General features: G+C 46.7%; 2 protein-coding genes across 5 annotated transcripts in view; both read right to left on the reverse strand.

Annotated features, from left to right (window-relative positions):
* Nucleotides 1-13,946, reverse strand: part of scap (SREBF chaperone) — a 30,034-nt gene extending 16,088 nt beyond the window's left edge. For 2 of the 3 annotated variants that reach the window (XR_014554473.1, XM_083679695.1), the window contains exons 1-8: nt 13,757-13,946; nt 9,032-9,232; nt 5,324-5,444; nt 4,816-4,973; nt 3,510-3,730; nt 2,725-2,830; nt 1,436-1,608; nt 184-310 (exon numbers count right to left, since the gene is read on the reverse strand). Coding sequence is in view for 2 of the 3 variants with exons in the window: in XM_083679695.1 (XP_083535821.1) it covers nt 184-310; nt 1,436-1,608; nt 2,725-2,830; nt 3,510-3,730; nt 4,816-4,973; nt 5,324-5,444; nt 9,032-9,153 (1,028 nt within the window). In the remaining variant the exon portion in view is untranslated. The remainder of the gene's footprint in view (nt 1-183; nt 311-1,435; nt 1,609-2,724; nt 2,831-3,509; nt 3,731-4,815; nt 4,974-5,323; nt 5,445-9,031; nt 9,233-13,756) is intronic. The other variant, XM_083679696.1, reaches the window with a different exon arrangement.
* Nucleotides 13,947-14,298: 352 nt separating this feature from the next.
* Nucleotides 14,299-16,806, reverse strand: elp6 (elongator acetyltransferase complex subunit 6). Of its 2 annotated transcripts, none has more exons than XM_083678488.1 (7): nt 16,358-16,806; nt 16,131-16,209; nt 15,944-16,014; nt 15,649-15,773; nt 15,050-15,254; nt 14,751-14,912; nt 14,299-14,618 (listed from the first exon to the last, which is right to left on the reverse strand). In XM_083678488.1, exons 1-7 carry the CDS (start codon nt 16,409-16,411, stop codon nt 14,496-14,498), a joined length of 819 nt encoding a protein of 272 aa, XP_083534614.1. In that variant the 5' UTR covers nt 16,412-16,806; the 3' UTR covers nt 14,299-14,495. The 2 variants fall into 2 exon arrangements, with proteins under 2 accessions (XP_083534614.1, XP_083534615.1); XM_083678489.1 differs by having other exon boundaries at nt 16,131-16,205; nt 16,354-16,806.
* Nucleotides 16,807-17,352: the final 546 nt, after the last annotated feature.

Here is a 17,352-nt window from a genome sequence, read left to right on the forward strand (position 1 = left end):
GGCTTTCAGTGTTACTCTTCATTCAGTATTGTGTGTCAGTGTGATAATGAAATTGTGAATGTTCTTACTTTCCCACTGAGTTTGTGTGTATAAAAGTGTGTGTGTGCGTGTGTATCTGTATAAAAGTGTGTGTATAAAAGTGTGTGTGCGTGTGTGTATAAAAGTGTGTGTGTGTGTTCTTACCCTCCATTGAGCGTGGGCGTCAGGCCGAAAAGGGTGCACAGCCCCACAGACATGAGCAGAGAGCTGAGCACCGTTACCACGGCAGCCAGCGCCAAGCCCCATTTGGATTTCACCATGTCAATCTTACCTGGGGAGAGGAGGGAGAGTTACCATAGCAACGCACGCTGCTTAGTACTACAGAAACATAGCTTCATAGCGTGCGTGCGTGCGGACTTATGAGTGTGTCAGCAAGATTGTTGGAGCTGGCAACCATTGGTGCATTCTTACGACGGGATTATCCCTAGTCCCGACAGGAAAAGCCTTGGCTGACTCAGTCAGACCTTGACCGTATAACAGAATAAAAAATAAAATACGGTTTGTCATCGTTGGAAAACGTGCAAGAAATATTCTGAACTCTCACTCCCGTAAGGCCCAATCATTAGGCTTCTATTTGCATTTGACAGCATGTTACTGTAGACAGCATGTTACTGTAGACAGCATGTTACTGTAGACAGCATGTTACTGGAGACAGCATGTTACTGGAGACAGCATGTTACTGTAGACAGCATGTTACTGTAGACAGCATGTTACTGTAGACAGCATGTTACTGTAGACAGCTAGCTGTTACGACCTGCCAGCAAATGTTTACATTTGCAAGTCCAATTTGCATGCAGCAGACTCCAAGGAGGATACAGACCTACACAGATATTGGATAGACAGGTACACAAGACAGGACCAACTCCTCCTCACCTGTAAGGCCCTACATGCCTCTGCCCCCCCCTCTCCTACTCCTCACACCCTACTGCCCCTCCCGATCCCTCCGGTCTCCAGCCTCTCCGGTCATCTCCTGGTCCCCAAAACCCAACTAAAGACCACGGGTGACAGGGCCTTCTCCACTGCTGCACCCCGCCTCCGGATTACTCTGCCCCCCTCAGTCAGAGCCTCTGACAGTCTGGACAGTGCATTTTTAAGACCCTGTCTGTTGCCCCTGTTCTGTGCTGTCCGTCCAAACTTTTGACTGGTACTGTATATTCTTGTTTGCTTGACCTGTGAAGTGCTCTGGGTATGTGACAGAAGCGCTATACAAATAAAATGCATTTTTATTATTAGTATTATTATTAATTTTATTATTATTAGTAGTAGTAGTATTATTAATTTTATTATTATTATTAGTAGTAGTAGTATTATTAATTTTATTATTATTATTATTATTATTATTATTAGTAGTAGTAGTAGTATTATTAGTAGTAGTATTAGTAGTATTCCTACTCACGTGTGGAGAAGTAAATGTAGGCGAACAGTATGATGTAGGTGGTGACGAGGGGGATGAGCTCGGCGATGCCGATCTCCTCCTTGAAGTGGACGTGCACCATGTGGTCCTCCCTCAGGCTGCAGTTCACCGAAGGATGCAGCTGTCTGAGCCGCGCCCGCAGACTGCCCAGGAACCTGCAGCAAACAGACGCAGCAGGTTCAGACACACCCTATAAGTCACAGCAGGTTCAGACACACCCTATAAGTCACAGCAGGTTCAGACACACCCACAGCAGGTTCAGACACACCCACAGCAGGTTCAGACACACCCACAGCAGGTTCAGACACACCCACAGCAGGTTCAGACACACCCACAGCAGGTTCAGACACACCCACAGCAGGTTCAGACACACCCTATAAGCCACAGCAGGTTCAGACACACCCTATAAGTCACAGCAGGTTCAGACACACCCACAGCAGGTTCAGACACACCCTATAAGCCACAGCAGGTTCAGACACACCCTATAAGTCACAGCAGGTTCAGACACACCCTATAAGTCACAGCAGGTTCAGACACACCCTATAAGTCACAGCAGGTTCAGACACACCCCCTATAATATGTCCACACACACACACAAAAACAGGGGTACGTGGTAACCAAAAATACAAAACAAAAACCAACTGTTCTGCATGGTCCTGTGGGGATTCGGGTTGGTAGTACATACATACGCGCGGTAGAGTTGTGGTATTTTATGGAAAATCTAACATGGCACTGAAACTAGCATGGTGCTGGCATGGGCTTGTGTTTGGTGTTGGTATGGGCTTGGTATGGTGTTGGTATGGGCTTGTGTTTGGTGTTGGTATGGTGTTGGTGTGGGCTTGTGTTTGGTGTTGGTATGGTGTTGGTGTGGGCTTGTGTTTGGTGTTGGTATGGGCTTGTGTTTGGTGTTGGTATGGTGTTGGTATGGGCTTGTGTTTGGTGTTGGTATGGTGTTGGTGTGGGCTTGTGTTTGGTGTTGGTGTGGGCTTGTGTTTGGTGTTGGTATGGGCTTGTGTTTGGTGTTGGTATGGTGTTGGTATGGTGTTGGTATGGGCTTGTGTTTGGTGTTGGTATGGGCTTGTGTTTGGTGTTGGTGTGGGCTTGTGTTTGGTGTTGGTGTGGGCTTGTGTTTGGTGTTGGTATGGGCTTGTGTTTGGTGTTGGTGTGGGCTTGTGTTTGGTGTTGGTATGGGCTTGTGTTTGGTGTTGGTATGGTGTTGGTGTGGGCTTGTGTTTGGTGTTGGTATGGTGTTGGTATGGTGTTCTACTGACCTTGTGTCGTAGCTGCCTAGCGCCATGGTGATGGTGTAGGTGACCACCCTCTTGCGACTGTACAGACTGACCCCTGTGTGTTTCCCCGGGACGCCGAACAGCAGGTCTGAGAAACACGCAAAACTGACCAATCAGCATCTCACAACATCAGCATCAGTCAATCAGCATCCAGTTCAGACCCTTAGAGCGGGTGTCAGTCAGCCAACGAGCAGTGACCAGGACCGAATACCTCTGGACAGCATAGGTTCTACTTTATGTGCGTCAGACAATGAGCATATGAGGTCGAGGGTCAATTAGCTCAACATCCAGCCAACGGCAACAGTCTCTAACCTTTTCACAGCCTTTTTGGCACTGGGACTTGTCCCCAACAAATCTGGGATCAGCTTACCCTGCCATAATCACATTAGGCAGGAACACGCCAAGCTGGCGTCGGACCAGTAATTGGTTTTGGGGACAACCTCGTCTCACTGTTATGTATCCTTGGCTGAATTCCTCCCGCTCGTGGTTCTCGGTCACGATTCCCTTCCTCACTAACTTCTGTGTCGGCCTTTGGGTTTGACAGGGTGGACAGGGCTCTCTTATTATCCCTTTCCTCTCTACCTTTCTATGGCTCTCCAACTTTCCCTCCCTTCCTCCCTCCCTCCGTCTCTCTTTCCTTCCTTGCCTCCTTCCCTCCCTCCCTCCCTCCCTCTTTCCTTCCTTGCCTCCTTCCCTCCCTCAATCCATCAGGTGTGGTGTGCAGGCCCTTGGGTTCCCACATCCCCCCTCCACCACCCCTCCCCCACCTCTCAGTGTGGCGGAGGTGTGCAGGCCCTTGGGTTCGTGCTGGTGGACGGTCTTCAGGAGGTCCGGGTCCGAGTCGAACAGCTCTCGTTGGTTCTGCCAGTAGTTGCCGGGGGAGACCAGCAGGCAGCCGTGCTCCGGCAGCACCGCCTGCATGCGCCGTAACCCCGGCAACAGGTCTGTCACCTGCAGGCAGAGCGCCTCCAAGCTTCTGACCCCGGAACTGCAGGCAGAGAGAGAGAGAGAGAGAGAGAGAGAGAGAGAGAGAGAGAGAGTCACTGGTTGACCCTGGATGTTGGACTGCTGTTTCTGTGACACAATGCGTCTTTGTGAAAATGAGAAGTGTCAGTGAAGCTATGCATGTTTTTTTATGACTTTCGTATCAGAGATAATATAGGTTAAAACACAGAGATGATATAGGTCAAAACAAGGGGAACATTGACAGAGAAGAAGAAAAATGAGATTCTGTGAAAGAAATAATTATAATCATTATCTACATGTGTAGATAAAAGGGTTGGTGGGTAAGAGGTGACACACTGACACACACACACACACACACACACACACACACAATAAAAACTGTCAGCTCAGACTACATTTTGCCTCAAAGGGACTGAATATGGAGGTCAACACCAACAAATCAGTATTTCCCTGTTGTGAGAGGTAATTATAACAAATTTCAGAGCAAACTGATATTTAGTAATGATAGTGTAACTATCTTTGATCGTTAATGTTTTATTAGGCTGCGAGGATTGGTAGAGGGGCCTCCTGTAACGTAAACGTATTACTCAAGACAACAGCAAAAGAATCATCTAGAATCCGTAGTTACACCTCACCTTCAACCCTGAGGATCACCTTAATGATGCTATCTGTCAGATTGATAGACGGGGTACCTGTCAGAGTTACGACCTGAAGGAGGCTCAACATTGTCTGGTAATAAGTTTAAAGTTTTGATTAAGGACCTCCTTATTGAAAAAAGTGTTTGTTTTTCTTGACCGTGTGTTATTATGTTGTAATTTTGCTATGTTTTATTGTAAACTGTGTGTATGCAGGGCTCCCTTGCAAAAGAGACCTTGGTTTCAACAGGACTCCCTGCTAAAATAAAGGTTAAATAAAAAAAATAAAAAATAAAAGCACTTGGGAGCTGCAGATTCCGTTTGTGGACTTTCCTCTCGTCATTATTTGATTGTTCTTTTTTGGCCCCGCACCGGTGTAACATTTAAGGGCGATGGCGTGATTCATCATCGGACAGGTAATGAAGACGTGATTCATCATCGGACAGGTCATGAAGACGTGATTCTTCATTACCTGTCAGAGTGGACATGGTTGCGGATCTCTTCCAGCAGGCTGAAGACTCGACCCAGGGGAGAGCGGAAGACATCGACGGGGACCAGGCTGCCGTCCCAGGGAGACACAGCAGCCTTCACCAGGACCTGCTGGATGTAGGCCACAGGAGGCCCCCGGTACTGGACATGTGAAAGGAGAGAGAGAGAGAGAGAGAGAGAGAGAGAGAGAGAGAGAGAGAGAGAGAGAGAGAGAGAGAGAGAGAGAGAGAGGAGGGGTGGGTAGGGGGAAGGTAACAGAAGGTGGAGTGTTCACATGTTTTAAAGATAAAGACAGTGTTTAAGATTAAGGTGTAATGTGGTGGTTTAACCTAAAAGAGGAATGTGGCATTAATTGGGAATTTTCTACACAATGGCAACTACTGTATGTGCTTGTGCTTGTTCCAATGCATGTCAAAGAAACCCAAAATGCCACAATCAAAATTAACTTAGGGTAAAAGATACGTGAACATGTGATCATGTGACTGCCATACCCAGTCAGGTCGCTCGCCAAGGTCTCCCTGAGGCTCATGGGAAGGAATGGTGTAATCCCGGACCCCTGTGGTGAACTCTACCGGGCCAGTCCCTGGCAGGGGTAGCCTCAGCAGGGGGTAACTGAGAGTGGGAGACAGAGAGAGAGAGAGAGAGAGAGAGAGAGAGAGAGGTAGAGAGAGAGAGAGGTAGAGAGAGAGAGAGAGAGAGAGAGAGGTAGAGAGAGAGAGAGAGAGAGAGGTAGAGAGAGAGAGAGAGAGAGAGAGGTAGAGAGAGAGAGAGAGAGAGGTAGAGAGAGAGAGAGAGAGAGAGAGAGAGAGAGAGAAAGAGAGGTAGAGAGAGAGAGAGGTAGAGAGAAAGAGAGAGAGAGAGAGGTAGAGAGAGAGAGAGAGAAAGAGAGGTAGAGAGAGAGAGAGAGAGGTAGAGAGAGAGAGAGAGAGGTAGAGAGAGAGGTAGAGAGAGAGAGGTAGAGAGAGAGAGGTAGAGAGAGAGAGGTAGAGAGAGGTAGAGAGAGAGGTAGAGAGAGAGAGAGGTAGAGAGAGGTAGAGAGAGAGAGAGGTAGAGAGAGAGGTAGAGAGAGGTGGAGAGAGAGAGGTAGAGAGAGAGAGGTAGAGAGAGAGAGAGAGAGAGAGGTAGAGAGAGGTAGAGAGAGGTGGAGAGAGAGAGGTAGAGAGAGGTGGAGAGAGAGAGGTAGAGAGAGGTGGAGAGAGAGAGGTAGAGAGAGAGAGAGAGAGAGGTAGAGAGAGAGAGAGAGAGAGAGGTAGAGAGAGAGAGAGAGAGATAATAGTGAGAAGATGAGGCAGTACTGTGGCTTGGGGGGTGAATATTAACACCACTTTTCCAATTAGACAAAGTTTAAAATTGCACGGCCAGATCGCGGCCAGATCAACTCAAGTAAACGTTCTGACTTGGTTGGTAGTCACTTTGAGGTGATTTGGCCACAAATGTTGAACTTTGTCTAATTGCCCCCCATCATGAGTGACACAGCAAAGTAAACAAGAGTGCTGTACCAAGGATAGATTAACCAACTAATAGGAAACAATTCATCAAAAATTGTTTTTAAATCAACTGACGGGCCTAATTAAAACACACACACCCTTACTGACACAATCCTAGCCTAACATGCACTTTGGGGAAGGAGATTTCAGGGTGATTTTGTACGTTGGTTGCTCCTCTGACTGTGTATGGGTGCTAATGTTTGTGTGTGCATGAGAGAGAAAGAGAAGCCAGGGCCTCCCCTGGCCTTTGTTGCCAGATTAAGCATTAACTGGAGACCAGCTCCCCCTCTTCTCTTGGGAATGGGCTGGCTCTTAGGAAACTGGTTTTCTGTGAAGACTGGACCACTTTTCCAGTTGTGGGAAACCAACAATGTTTCATTTGAACAATCAATCATGAGTCACTGCTTACAACCGCAAACTCCTACTAGTAGTCACTAACTGCTGCAAAGGAAATAGTTCAGAGCCAGTCTGATTTTGTTCCCAGACACTTCTGCCTAATGCTAGGAGTGTCTGGTGGACCAAAGCCTCAAACTTGGCCTTCGTTTAGCCAATACAAAGATGGATAAAAACTCCAGACACAGCCATTGGCTTTACCTCCCATCAATCATCTCCCACAGCACCTCCTCTTGTTGCCAGATTCTAGTCTACATCTGTCAGTAGATTATATTTGCACAAAAGCATCTCAAGAGACTCTTCAATAATTAACTTCAAGTTCCAACTGGTTACTGGAAAATGTATGTTCAAGTATGCACTGATTAAACAAACTAAAATGGCCTCTTTCAGGATGTTCTGTACTTGGTAAATACTGTCACAGTGGTCGTATGCTTTGACATCAAAACTGTTTCATACAGTCCTTCACCTAACTGATCAACACAGTCTCAAAGTAGGCCTACATAGTTCTCTGACTGCATTGTTAAAGGGATAGTTCACTATTTCACAAAGTAACCTCAAACCAAGTCAGAGAGTTCATTTGAGGTGATTTAGCCACAAAACTATTAGCATCACTCAAATTGCTTTTTTGTTAGCAGTGGCTAAAGTTAGCTGAAGTTAGGAATGGCTATTTAAACAACTTTAAGTTGTAAAATAGTGAACTATCCCTTTAAAGAGGAACTGACATGATACCAACATAAATTAACCAATTTAATCAATTAATTTGGTTTATAAAGTGTCTCAATGCTTTAACACTCTTTGGCACAATATCAGTCCCAGGGCAACAGGGGCATGGCCTTCCTTCTTCAGGACACTAAAGTCTCTCCCTCTCTCTCTCCCTCCCTCTCTCTCTCTCTCTCTCTCTCCCTCTCTCTCCCCCTCCCTCTCTTCCTCTAAGGTCACTCCTCCTTTGTGTACCTCCACAAAGGCCTCTATTGTCCTTGTAGGAGCCCCCTCCTCCTGACAGATGGAGGGACAGGCCCACAGACACAGTCCTATTCTCCACAGCCACTTTCTCACAGCCTGCTGGTGTGTGTTCCTCCTTTCACTTCGCCCCTCGAGGCCTTTAATTCACTCCACTCTGTCCGGTCGGACAGCCGTTCCGTTGGCACCGCTGTCCAAGGGGAAGTGACATGACAGCGCGGGTGTTCGGTGTTCGGTGTTCGTTTTGCCCTGCTGCACCGGTTCTATGCCATGCCTTTGTGGCCTGTCCTGAGCCTGTGGTGATCTCTGGGGCGAAGAGATCGTCATGACGATTCCTTGTTTTGTGAGCAGCTCTGATTGGCTTTGCAGGGTTCTAATAGAACACTGTTCCTGGCTGCTCTCCGAATTCTTTTGCACCCTTCATCCATTCCTTCCTTTCCTCGGCTACCATCTCACCTGTGGAACGAGCTTCCCACCTCTGTCAGGAGAGGCAGAGTCACTACCTACCTTCCGCCGTAGACTAAAGACCCACCTCTTTAGGCTACAACTGGGCCCCTCCTGATCCTCCTCCTCCTCCACAGACCTCTCCACCTCCAAACACCCTACACCCTCTATCCATCCCCCCCTCCTAACACCCTACACCCTCTATCCATCCCCCCCTCTTAACACCCTACACCCTCTATCCATCCCCCCCTCCTCTCCACCTCCTAACACCCTATGTTACATCTCTAGCACTGTGACTGCCGATGCCACTTGTTCTTATTGAAGGGTTTACTTACGATGACAGATATAGGTATAGTTGATTCACTTACAAATGTACTTATTGTAAGTCGCTTTGGATAAAAGCATCTGCTAAATGACTTAAGTGTAAAACGTACAATACCAGTCAAAAGTTTGGACACCTTGTCAAGAGTGTGCAAAGCTGTCATCAAAGCAAAAGGTGGCTACTTTGAAGAATCTAAAATATAAAACATATTCTGGTTTGTTTAACACTTTTTTGTTTACTACATAATTCCATAAGTGTTCCTTCATAGTTTTGATGTCTTCAATATTAATCGACAATGTAGAAAATAATAAAAAATAAAGAAAAACCATTGAATGAGAAGGTGTGTCCAAACTTTTGACTGGTGCTGTAAATGCACTTCTGCCACTACTCTACATCTAGGCCTACATTTCTGGATATTTAATACTCACTAAATATCCAACATTGAATGAATGCATAGAAACCACCAATACAGGCACTTTTGGAAGAAGAAAAAAAAAAAAAAAAACTAGCACAGCCTAATAACCGCACGCACGCACGCACGCACGCACACACACACACACACGCGCAGCCGCACCCCCTCCTGGCATACGTACCAGCAGGTGAGGATGCTGGCGGAGGTGAAGAGGATGATGGGCACGGGGTAAGAGGCACACAGCAGCCCATGGCGGTAGAACGCCGCCGAGATCTTCTCCCGCAGCCGCTCTCTCACCGTCATCCTGGGGGGCGGGGTCAGCTGCCGGCCATTGGGGGGCGCCGTGCGGCCGAGGAGGGAGCGCCGCGGGGCATCCAGGGACCTGCGGGGGGGGGGGTTAGGAGACGGGGATGTTTGCTTAAAACACACAGAAGTGGCCGCACGCCATAGGAATGGAGTCAGCCACAAGGCCGGGAGCCACAAGGCCGGGAGCCACAAGGCCGGGCAAACACAAGACACAACCTGACGGAAATGCACGTCGTAAAACCACAGACCACCTTCACCATTCCACACATACAGTTTCCCTAACTGACTGACTGACTGACTGACTGGCTGGCTGTATGAAACACAGTCTGCATGTGTTTCTTTATCGAGTCAGATACTAGACAAAAAGTAGGAAGTAATATTGATGATTCCTATATGACTGATACATGTGAAGTCTTAGGCTACATACTAGTATTAGACATACCCCAAAATACTTAAGAGTCCAAAACCCAGCTCGGTCACAGGGTGCCCCATCGACACACACAGCCCTATTAGTGTCCCAAACAAACTTGGCAACGAGGTCGCAGTGTCAATACATGTTCAACTCCGTCACGGTTTCCTTCCCGAGAATAACTCACTAACGTTTAGTCACATTGCCGTTCTGGAGACAAACTCACCTCTGTTATAAGCCTGGCTGACCCCCCCCTCTCTGACCCCCCCTCTCTGACCCCCCCCTCGCTGACCCCCCCCTCTCTGACCCCCCCCTCGCTGACCCCCCCTCTCTGACCCCCCCTCGCTGACCCCCCCCTCTCTGACCCCCCCCTCTCCAGGCGTAAATAGAGCTCTCTTTTATCAGGGCACCTCAGTCAAAGTCTGCCTGCTCTGCTCAGCTTCACCCCCCTGAGAACTGTGGAAACATCCCCCAGTGGAATTCAGGCCTACCTCCGGAGTTGCTTGATCTCACTATAAATACTCCACGCTGTACACACTAACAGCACTCTCACACAGACACAATAGGCCTAGCTATCAAAGGTAAACAGACAGCGTTGATATGACATCAAAGCAGCCATGGAAACCTGCGTTCATGTGCCATTTCTACAGAGCTTTCTGCATTCTACTTTTTACCTAGCCCTATACCCGCCTTACCCTTTTCTAGCATAAATCCCTCTATTGCTCCATCCATCTCCTCTCCAACTCTTTCCTGTGTAGTGAGGTTATGCAGGTGCAAGACTCCAGAGGGCCTGATTGAGCAGGCGCTCAACGTCTCTGTCAGTGTGTTAATCCCGGATTGAGCCGATCGGAAACGCAACAACGAGGCTAATGTCCGTCAATACCAGCTCCCTCCCTCCCTCCCTCTCTCTCTCTCTCTCTCTCTTTCTTGTACAGCTGTCCGCGTGAGGCTTAAAAGGGAACACCCTGCACGCAGATCTGAGGCAGTCTGCACATGACAGTGACAGTGAGTGAATGCGTACCTCAGACTGTGACCAGGCATGAGGGAGGCCAACGACAAAGCCCTATTAGTGCGTGACCAAGTCATCGCCTATCACAGGGACTGCGTGACCGAAAGGTCTGGTATCTAAAGGATCTAGAGTTTAAGACCTCGGTGCCAGTATGCACAGGCCGGCTTAGGGAGGGGTACACACTCCAATAAGGTAAAACATAAGGTACAACAACACAGCCTCTGGTAATATAAATAAAGATAATTCAATTGCAGGCTAAAAAGACAAAATGCACTTTTGAAAAATTGGAGCTAATACAGACACAAAGTCACAGACAAAAGTTATATGAAAAACCTTAATATTGTTGCTCTTCTACACTTAAAAAAAAAAAACTACATTTTTCAAGAGGATCATTAGATGAATAGGCGTATATATATTTTCCAACAAATGCAAAGGCACTCTCCGACCAAGACACTGATCGCACATGGTCACAACCTGCCACTACCCACAGCTAATATAACTGTTACTGTAGGACTGGATTGGTAGCTAGTTTCGTTGAGGCTTAACTCACTAAGTGCCAAAGAATTCCAGAACTCTCACCACCGAGAGTGCCAAGTGTTCTATGTCCATGTGGTGTTTAACGAGCAACAATACTTTGATTGGCTACAAAACGTAGCATCATAATTTATGCATTTTTGGTGAATAAAGTCACCCTTGGCACTCCAGAGTGTTGACAATTTGGGCGACTTCATTCACCATCGGCACTAAATGAGCTAACTAGCTACTGACACCATTATGCCCAACCAGTTCATGGAACATGAAGCGGATTGAATACAGGCTTACCTCTTTTCGATGCTTCCTAAAATCCCCAGTTTGAAAGCATCTCTGGAAGATAAATAGTCCATTGAAATGATCCACACCTGTATTGAGGTGCCTTGCTTAACACATAACACATTTTGCTACCTTGAATCCAGAGAGGTGGGGAAACACAGAGAGGTAGAAGTGGGCTACAGCATATGCAGTCTATTCAATGCACTTCACCCATAGTGAACGGCTTGCTTCTTGACACACGTGCAACACAACTACTGTCAGTCGGCCTCGGGAGGGACCATGGTGGTGGACTTTATTGCATCACAACTCTTTTACAGCCATACCTTCCGGGAAACGCGCAGGGAGCAAAATGGTCAATCAGTAACCATTACCAATAATGACAGAACCTGTTTCTAAACGTAGGACCCAATGACAAATGAGTGTTTTTTATTTCGAAAAACAAGTAGCTATTTCTGATGGATAGCTGTTAGTGCATGTTTATGGACACTGGACTGCTATGGTAAAATCCATTTACTTGTACCTTCTTTTGAATAGGTAAATAAATGCGAATCATGCCCCCATTATAGCCTTTTCTCAAGCACATGACAACATACTGATAGACATACTGATGAATTCAGGTCTATTAATCAAATTATGTCAATGAAATCATATAGAACAAAAGTTGTGTCAGTAGTAGCGGGGCTTGTCCCGCCGCACGCACATCAAATCTACATCAAATCTACATCAAATCTACATCAAATCTACATCATCTAATCTACATCATCAAATCTACATCAAATCTACATCAAATCTACATCAAATCTACATCATCTAATCTAGGAGATGTGAAGATGCGGTGACGCAACATTAAGACAGACCATGTCACTTGACAAAAACTAATTCTTGCTCAGGTTAAAATTAAATTATGATTATTAAACTTCTAAATGTGACCATAAGTGATCATGCACTCGGTACCCAGTTTGAGGAAAGAAAGTAAAGTTGCAGCCGCTGCCAGCGGCCTCCGTGTCGAGGGACGGACTGTCAGGACCGTCAGGACCGTCAGGACGGTCAGGGCTGTCAGGACTCAGACTGTCAGGGCTGTCAGGACTGTCAGGACCGTCAGGACCGTCAGGACTGTCAGGACCGTCAGGACCGTCAGGACTGTCAGAACCGTCAGGACCGTCAGAACCGTCAGGACCGTCAGGACCGTCAGGACGGTCAGGACGGTCAGGACGGTCAGGACTGTCAGGACCGTCAGGGCTGTCAGGACTCAGACTGTCAGGGCTGTCAGGACTGTCAGGACCGTCAGAGCTGTCAGGGCTGTCAGGACCGTCAGGACTGTCAGGACTCAGACTGTCAGGACTGTCAGGACTGTCAGGACCGTCAGGACCGTCAGGACCGTCAGGGCCGTCAGGACTGTCAGGACTGTCAGGACTGTCAGGACTCAGACTGTCAGGGCTGTCAGGACTCAGACTGTCACACCGTCTAGTGATGCATGCTAGCAAGCGGGTGGCTAAGCTGGCTAATGTTCGCATTGTGAATTCACCAGTTTGCAAATAACTAGACGGGTAGATTTCCTTCACAAAACACATGAGAGGAAGCATGAAGCTCAATATTATATAAATTCATTAACATGGAAAGTCGTAAGGTGACGTCTTTCGCTACCTTCAAGTTCGCTGGTGGTGATGTTTGTTGTTAGGCGGTGCACCCTTTAATTAGCTAGTAGCTACGCTAACGTTAGCTGTCCTACTCTGGCGTTAGCTTGCGCATATACATCCGTGCATATATAATGAAGCATAACACATGAACCTTCATTAACATCAACAGAGCTGCCTCCATCATCGGAGCAGCTAAATATATAGAGCATCTCCGGTACCTATATAGCAACTAAGTTAGTCAAAGTCGCCTTTACGGGATTCTGCTACTCGCTGACCAGCCGGAGCTGCGCCGTTCATATTAACCTGGGCAGCGTCTCCATGACAGCAAGGGGTTTTGCACAAGCTACAGCTAAACACACAGTGCTCTTAAACAGCAGTCACATCATGCAATTTAGCTCGCTGGCTCGGCACTGCACTGGCATTAGCTACCCAGGCTAGTAACATCAGTTAGCAAGCTAACTGCACTAGCTAGCTAGCAATACGCCTCGTGAGGTCCCGCGTCCAGTGATCATCCTCAGGCATTTACAACCACATGCTTGCCACGAAAACCAGAACACCAAATTCGCATCAGATCTAGCTATCAACCGTACACATCACATAACAATGCATTTGGGCCCTGCACTGAAGATATGAAAGACAGCAAACTAACAACCGTGCTACCAGAGTGCCAAGCTAGGTAGCTAGCAAGTCAGGTAGCTGGCTAGCTGGTTTATATGGCTAGCTAGTTACACTTGCCTGGATACCTTTCCGAGTTTCTTGTCTTGTTCTCCTTCACTGAGTGCTGATACGTAGATCCGTCGTTGTTTGCAGTCGTTTTTTTTTCACTGCACGTTTGTTCCTGATCCAGTTAGCTACGACTTGGCAGGAACAATTGACTGCACCGACAGAACCATCTCACTGTGTATTTACAGCAACAGTGTGTCAAAGAAAGACCTCTCCACTTCGACCCCTCAACCTTCCTGAGCCAGTGAAATGAGGTGATATAGTGACACCTGCTGGGCATGATGAGTCATTTCTTATTATGTTAGCAGAGTTTCGAATACTCTTGTTTGGCTAATGAACCCCCGCTCCCCAAAACCTTCACACGTATATTTTTGTCCACTCTCACAGTTGCCATGTCACTTGAAACGATGACCCATCAATGAGTTCACTCAGACTTCTATGGTTCGACTGTTTCTGTAGGGTGAAACCCGATGTTCCATTTAATACCATTTCTCTTTTCCAAAGTGTTCCCATCATCCTCCGCGAACATGAACAAAAGGACACAGATCATAATGGACCAGTTGTACATATCTGAGGCACACCTGCTTTATTCAATAAGTCAAACTCTAGTAACAAAAACAACCTGGCACCCTTACACAAACCATTCCAGTGTCTTTCAGGAAAAGGGGGGATCCTGAGTTCCACAGATGAGTGATCATGGAGGTTTGAGGTCCAGATTCGGGATATGGGACCGGGGGGTTGGATGGAGGGGTTAGAGGACTGCGCTGGATGTCCCGCGAGCAAAAAAGGAAGCCCCTTTATCATGGACCTTGTACTGGAACAGTTTCTTCTGGTTCGGCTGACCATCGCCTCGTCCCCTCCAGCACACTTCCACCTGAAGAGCAACACGCGCACAAGCACACACGCACACACACACACAGCAGAGTTTACTTCTTGAATGATATAGTTTCTATTAACATCTCTTTCGCGAATGCTCTCTCTCACACAGACACACAGCCCAATTTACCTGTCCATGGATGTCCCTGCAGTAGCCAGTAGGGAGACCCTGTACGTGGAGTGTAAGACTGCACTGATGGGTAAGGCCCCTCAGAAGCCGCTCTGAGCCTTCCTCATCACTCTCCTCATCCTCTTCCTCCGCCTCACATCGCACTAACATCACCATGTTGCCCTATAAATCAGAGGGTAAAAGAATGGATATAGAGGAGATTGTGGTGAATATTCAAGTGTGTGTGTGTGTGTGTGTGTGTGCGCGCACATGTCGTTTTGGGGCATTGTGTATGGTATGTACTGTAAAGAACATCTGACCTGAAGCTCGGAGCAGACAGTGGCCCTGCAGTAGTGACTGAAGTCCAGTGCTGCTCTGACGCTGACCCCCAGACTCAAGACAGCACTGAGGTCATCCACCAATAGCACAGGGGGACCCCACTGGTCAACACCTCCCTGACCCCCAGCCCCCGTCACACTGTCCCGCACAAACTCATACAGTCCCCTCAGGCCGGCACTCGGATCTCTAAGGAGAAAAAAGGGAGGAAGAGTGAAGTCCATTTTACATTTACATTCATGGCATTCAGCAGACGCCTTTATCCAAAGCGACTTACAACAAATACATTTGTCTCAGTAAGTGAATCATCTATCCAACAGTCATCATAAGACAAAGTAATCAATGCTCAAGTGACATGAATGTGTCCAACAGTTCAAAGTCACATGTCAAGCCTGTGTGTGAGTATATGCATTTCAGTGAGGGGAGTGTGTCTTGGCAACAGTGGTCCTCTGTGGCTCAGTTGGTAGCGCTTAGGTTGTGGGTTTGATTCCTGCTGGGACCATATATACTGAGTCGCTTTGGATAAAAGCATAAGCGAAATGGCATATATATATATGTGTATAAACAGTGGTTATACAGGTACCTTACGAAGTCCAATGCAGAGGTTCCTGTGTTGGACTCGCCATGAAGCAAAACCCCAAGAGATTCCTTCAGTCCCTCCAGGAAAACCAGCTGCCCTTTCTCCCTTGCCTGGACCAGATTCACACCCTGAATGTGCATGCCCACACACACACACACACACACACAGTTCATATGTCTCTCCATCTAGCAAAAAACATAAAGTAGTACACTGTGTACAAGAGCACCAACACAAAGACCCGTCACTCAGTGTGTATATGACAGAATAATAATGTCAGAAGTTGTACGCAAATACTCACCAGTCTTTGACTGACTGCACTATAGTGACTGAAGGACTGCACAAGACCCAGAAAACAAACTTTGCAGCCCGCTGAAACACACAAACACATTCAAGTTTTCCATTTGACTCTGTACCACTTATAATATAAAAAAAAAATAGCAGTGCAAGACATCATGTCTTACTGCAATCCACGTAGAGAGACTCACCTCGTAAGTAAAAGGAGAGGAAATGATGAATAAGAAAGGAGGCATCTGTCTGTCTGTCACAAACCAGGATCAACTCTCCCTATAGACAGATATTCTCAAGTTACAGTCAATATAAAATTTGCAACACATGCAGGAATAAGATGCATAGACTACTAACAGGAAGACTAGCTATGTTCCATTCACGATATACGATCAATAATTTAACGCGTCAGCTTCAGTTAACTTGCCTCCTTGAAGATGTCGGGACTGGTGTTGAGAATACTATTGAGCTCTGCAAACATGTTGAGATCGGATGAAGTCTCATCGGGACCTTACGATGAGCTTGATGTCTTTGATTAGCGAAGGCAACTTTATGTAGTTAACTTCGAAAATAAGGGGGGGAAAAAAAATGTCTTCGTGAAAGCAACGGAGAATATTCGGTTTTCTGATGATGACGAAACTACTAATCAGTGGCTGTCATATTTTGATGCCTAGTGAGTTAGCTAGCTGCCTACCTCACCCTCAGTTTAATTTCTTGGTAGATATGAACCATTGTTCCCTATGCGAATTTTGTATACCAGCTAATTATTTTACTAATCTAGCACAGCACGGTACCACATACTGGGAATGCAGTAAATATATATATTGCAATCTTCGTAGTAACACCAGCTAGCTTGCTAGCCGAGTGTGTCCAGCTGTTCCGTGAACAACGTTAGTGGACTCCGCCCACCAATTTCCGGTGTATGTAAATAAGGATTTCTTCCAAATAAAAGCGCCCACATTAAACTTGGTTAAAGGCCCACTAAAGTGAAAATCCTAATTTCGAGGATTTAGTTTGGATTTTGGCTTCACCATATACAATTAGCATCACTAAAATGGATGAATTATCAGACTACGTCACACTGACATCACGCAGGTTTGAATGCGCATGTCGGTTGCAAAAAGAAAGTTCGAAATTCCGAAAACATGTCGTGTTGTGCAGTGGGATGCCAGAATCGAAAAGCTGTTAACAAAGGTCTTCATTTTTACTGAATACCATCAACTCACACTCCGTTTAATGCTAACCGCAGACGTCTTTGGTTGCAAGCCCAAAGAAGAAAAGATTGGAAAGAGAACCTCATTAAAAATGCCCGACTTTACAGTGCTAATTTCATATCATGTAAGTTCGGCTAAATCAGCCACATCACTCTGTTTAACAACAAAATAAATTATTGAGTTTAATGCATATCTAACGAACAATATA

This window comes from Argentina silus, assembly GCF_951799395.1.
Source record: "Argentina silus genome assembly, chromosome: 10".
NCBI lineage: Eukaryota > Metazoa > Chordata > Actinopteri > Argentiniformes > Argentinidae > Argentina > Argentina silus.

Excerpts from the sequence above, each read along its gene's own strand:
- elp6 (XM_083678488.1), bottom strand. The coding sequence starts at position 16,411 with ATGTTTGCAGAGCTCAATAGTATTCTCAACACCAGTCCCGACATCTTC. Across the intron at positions 15,774-15,943 it reads GTGCAGTCAGTCAAAGACTG|GGTGTGAATCTGGTCCAGGC; the intron begins GTGAGTATTTGC and ends ATGCACATTCAG. Across the intron at positions 14,619-14,750 it reads GCAGGGACATCCATGGACAG|GTGGAAGTGTGCTGGAGGGG; the intron begins GTAAATTGGGCT and ends GTTGCTCTTCAG.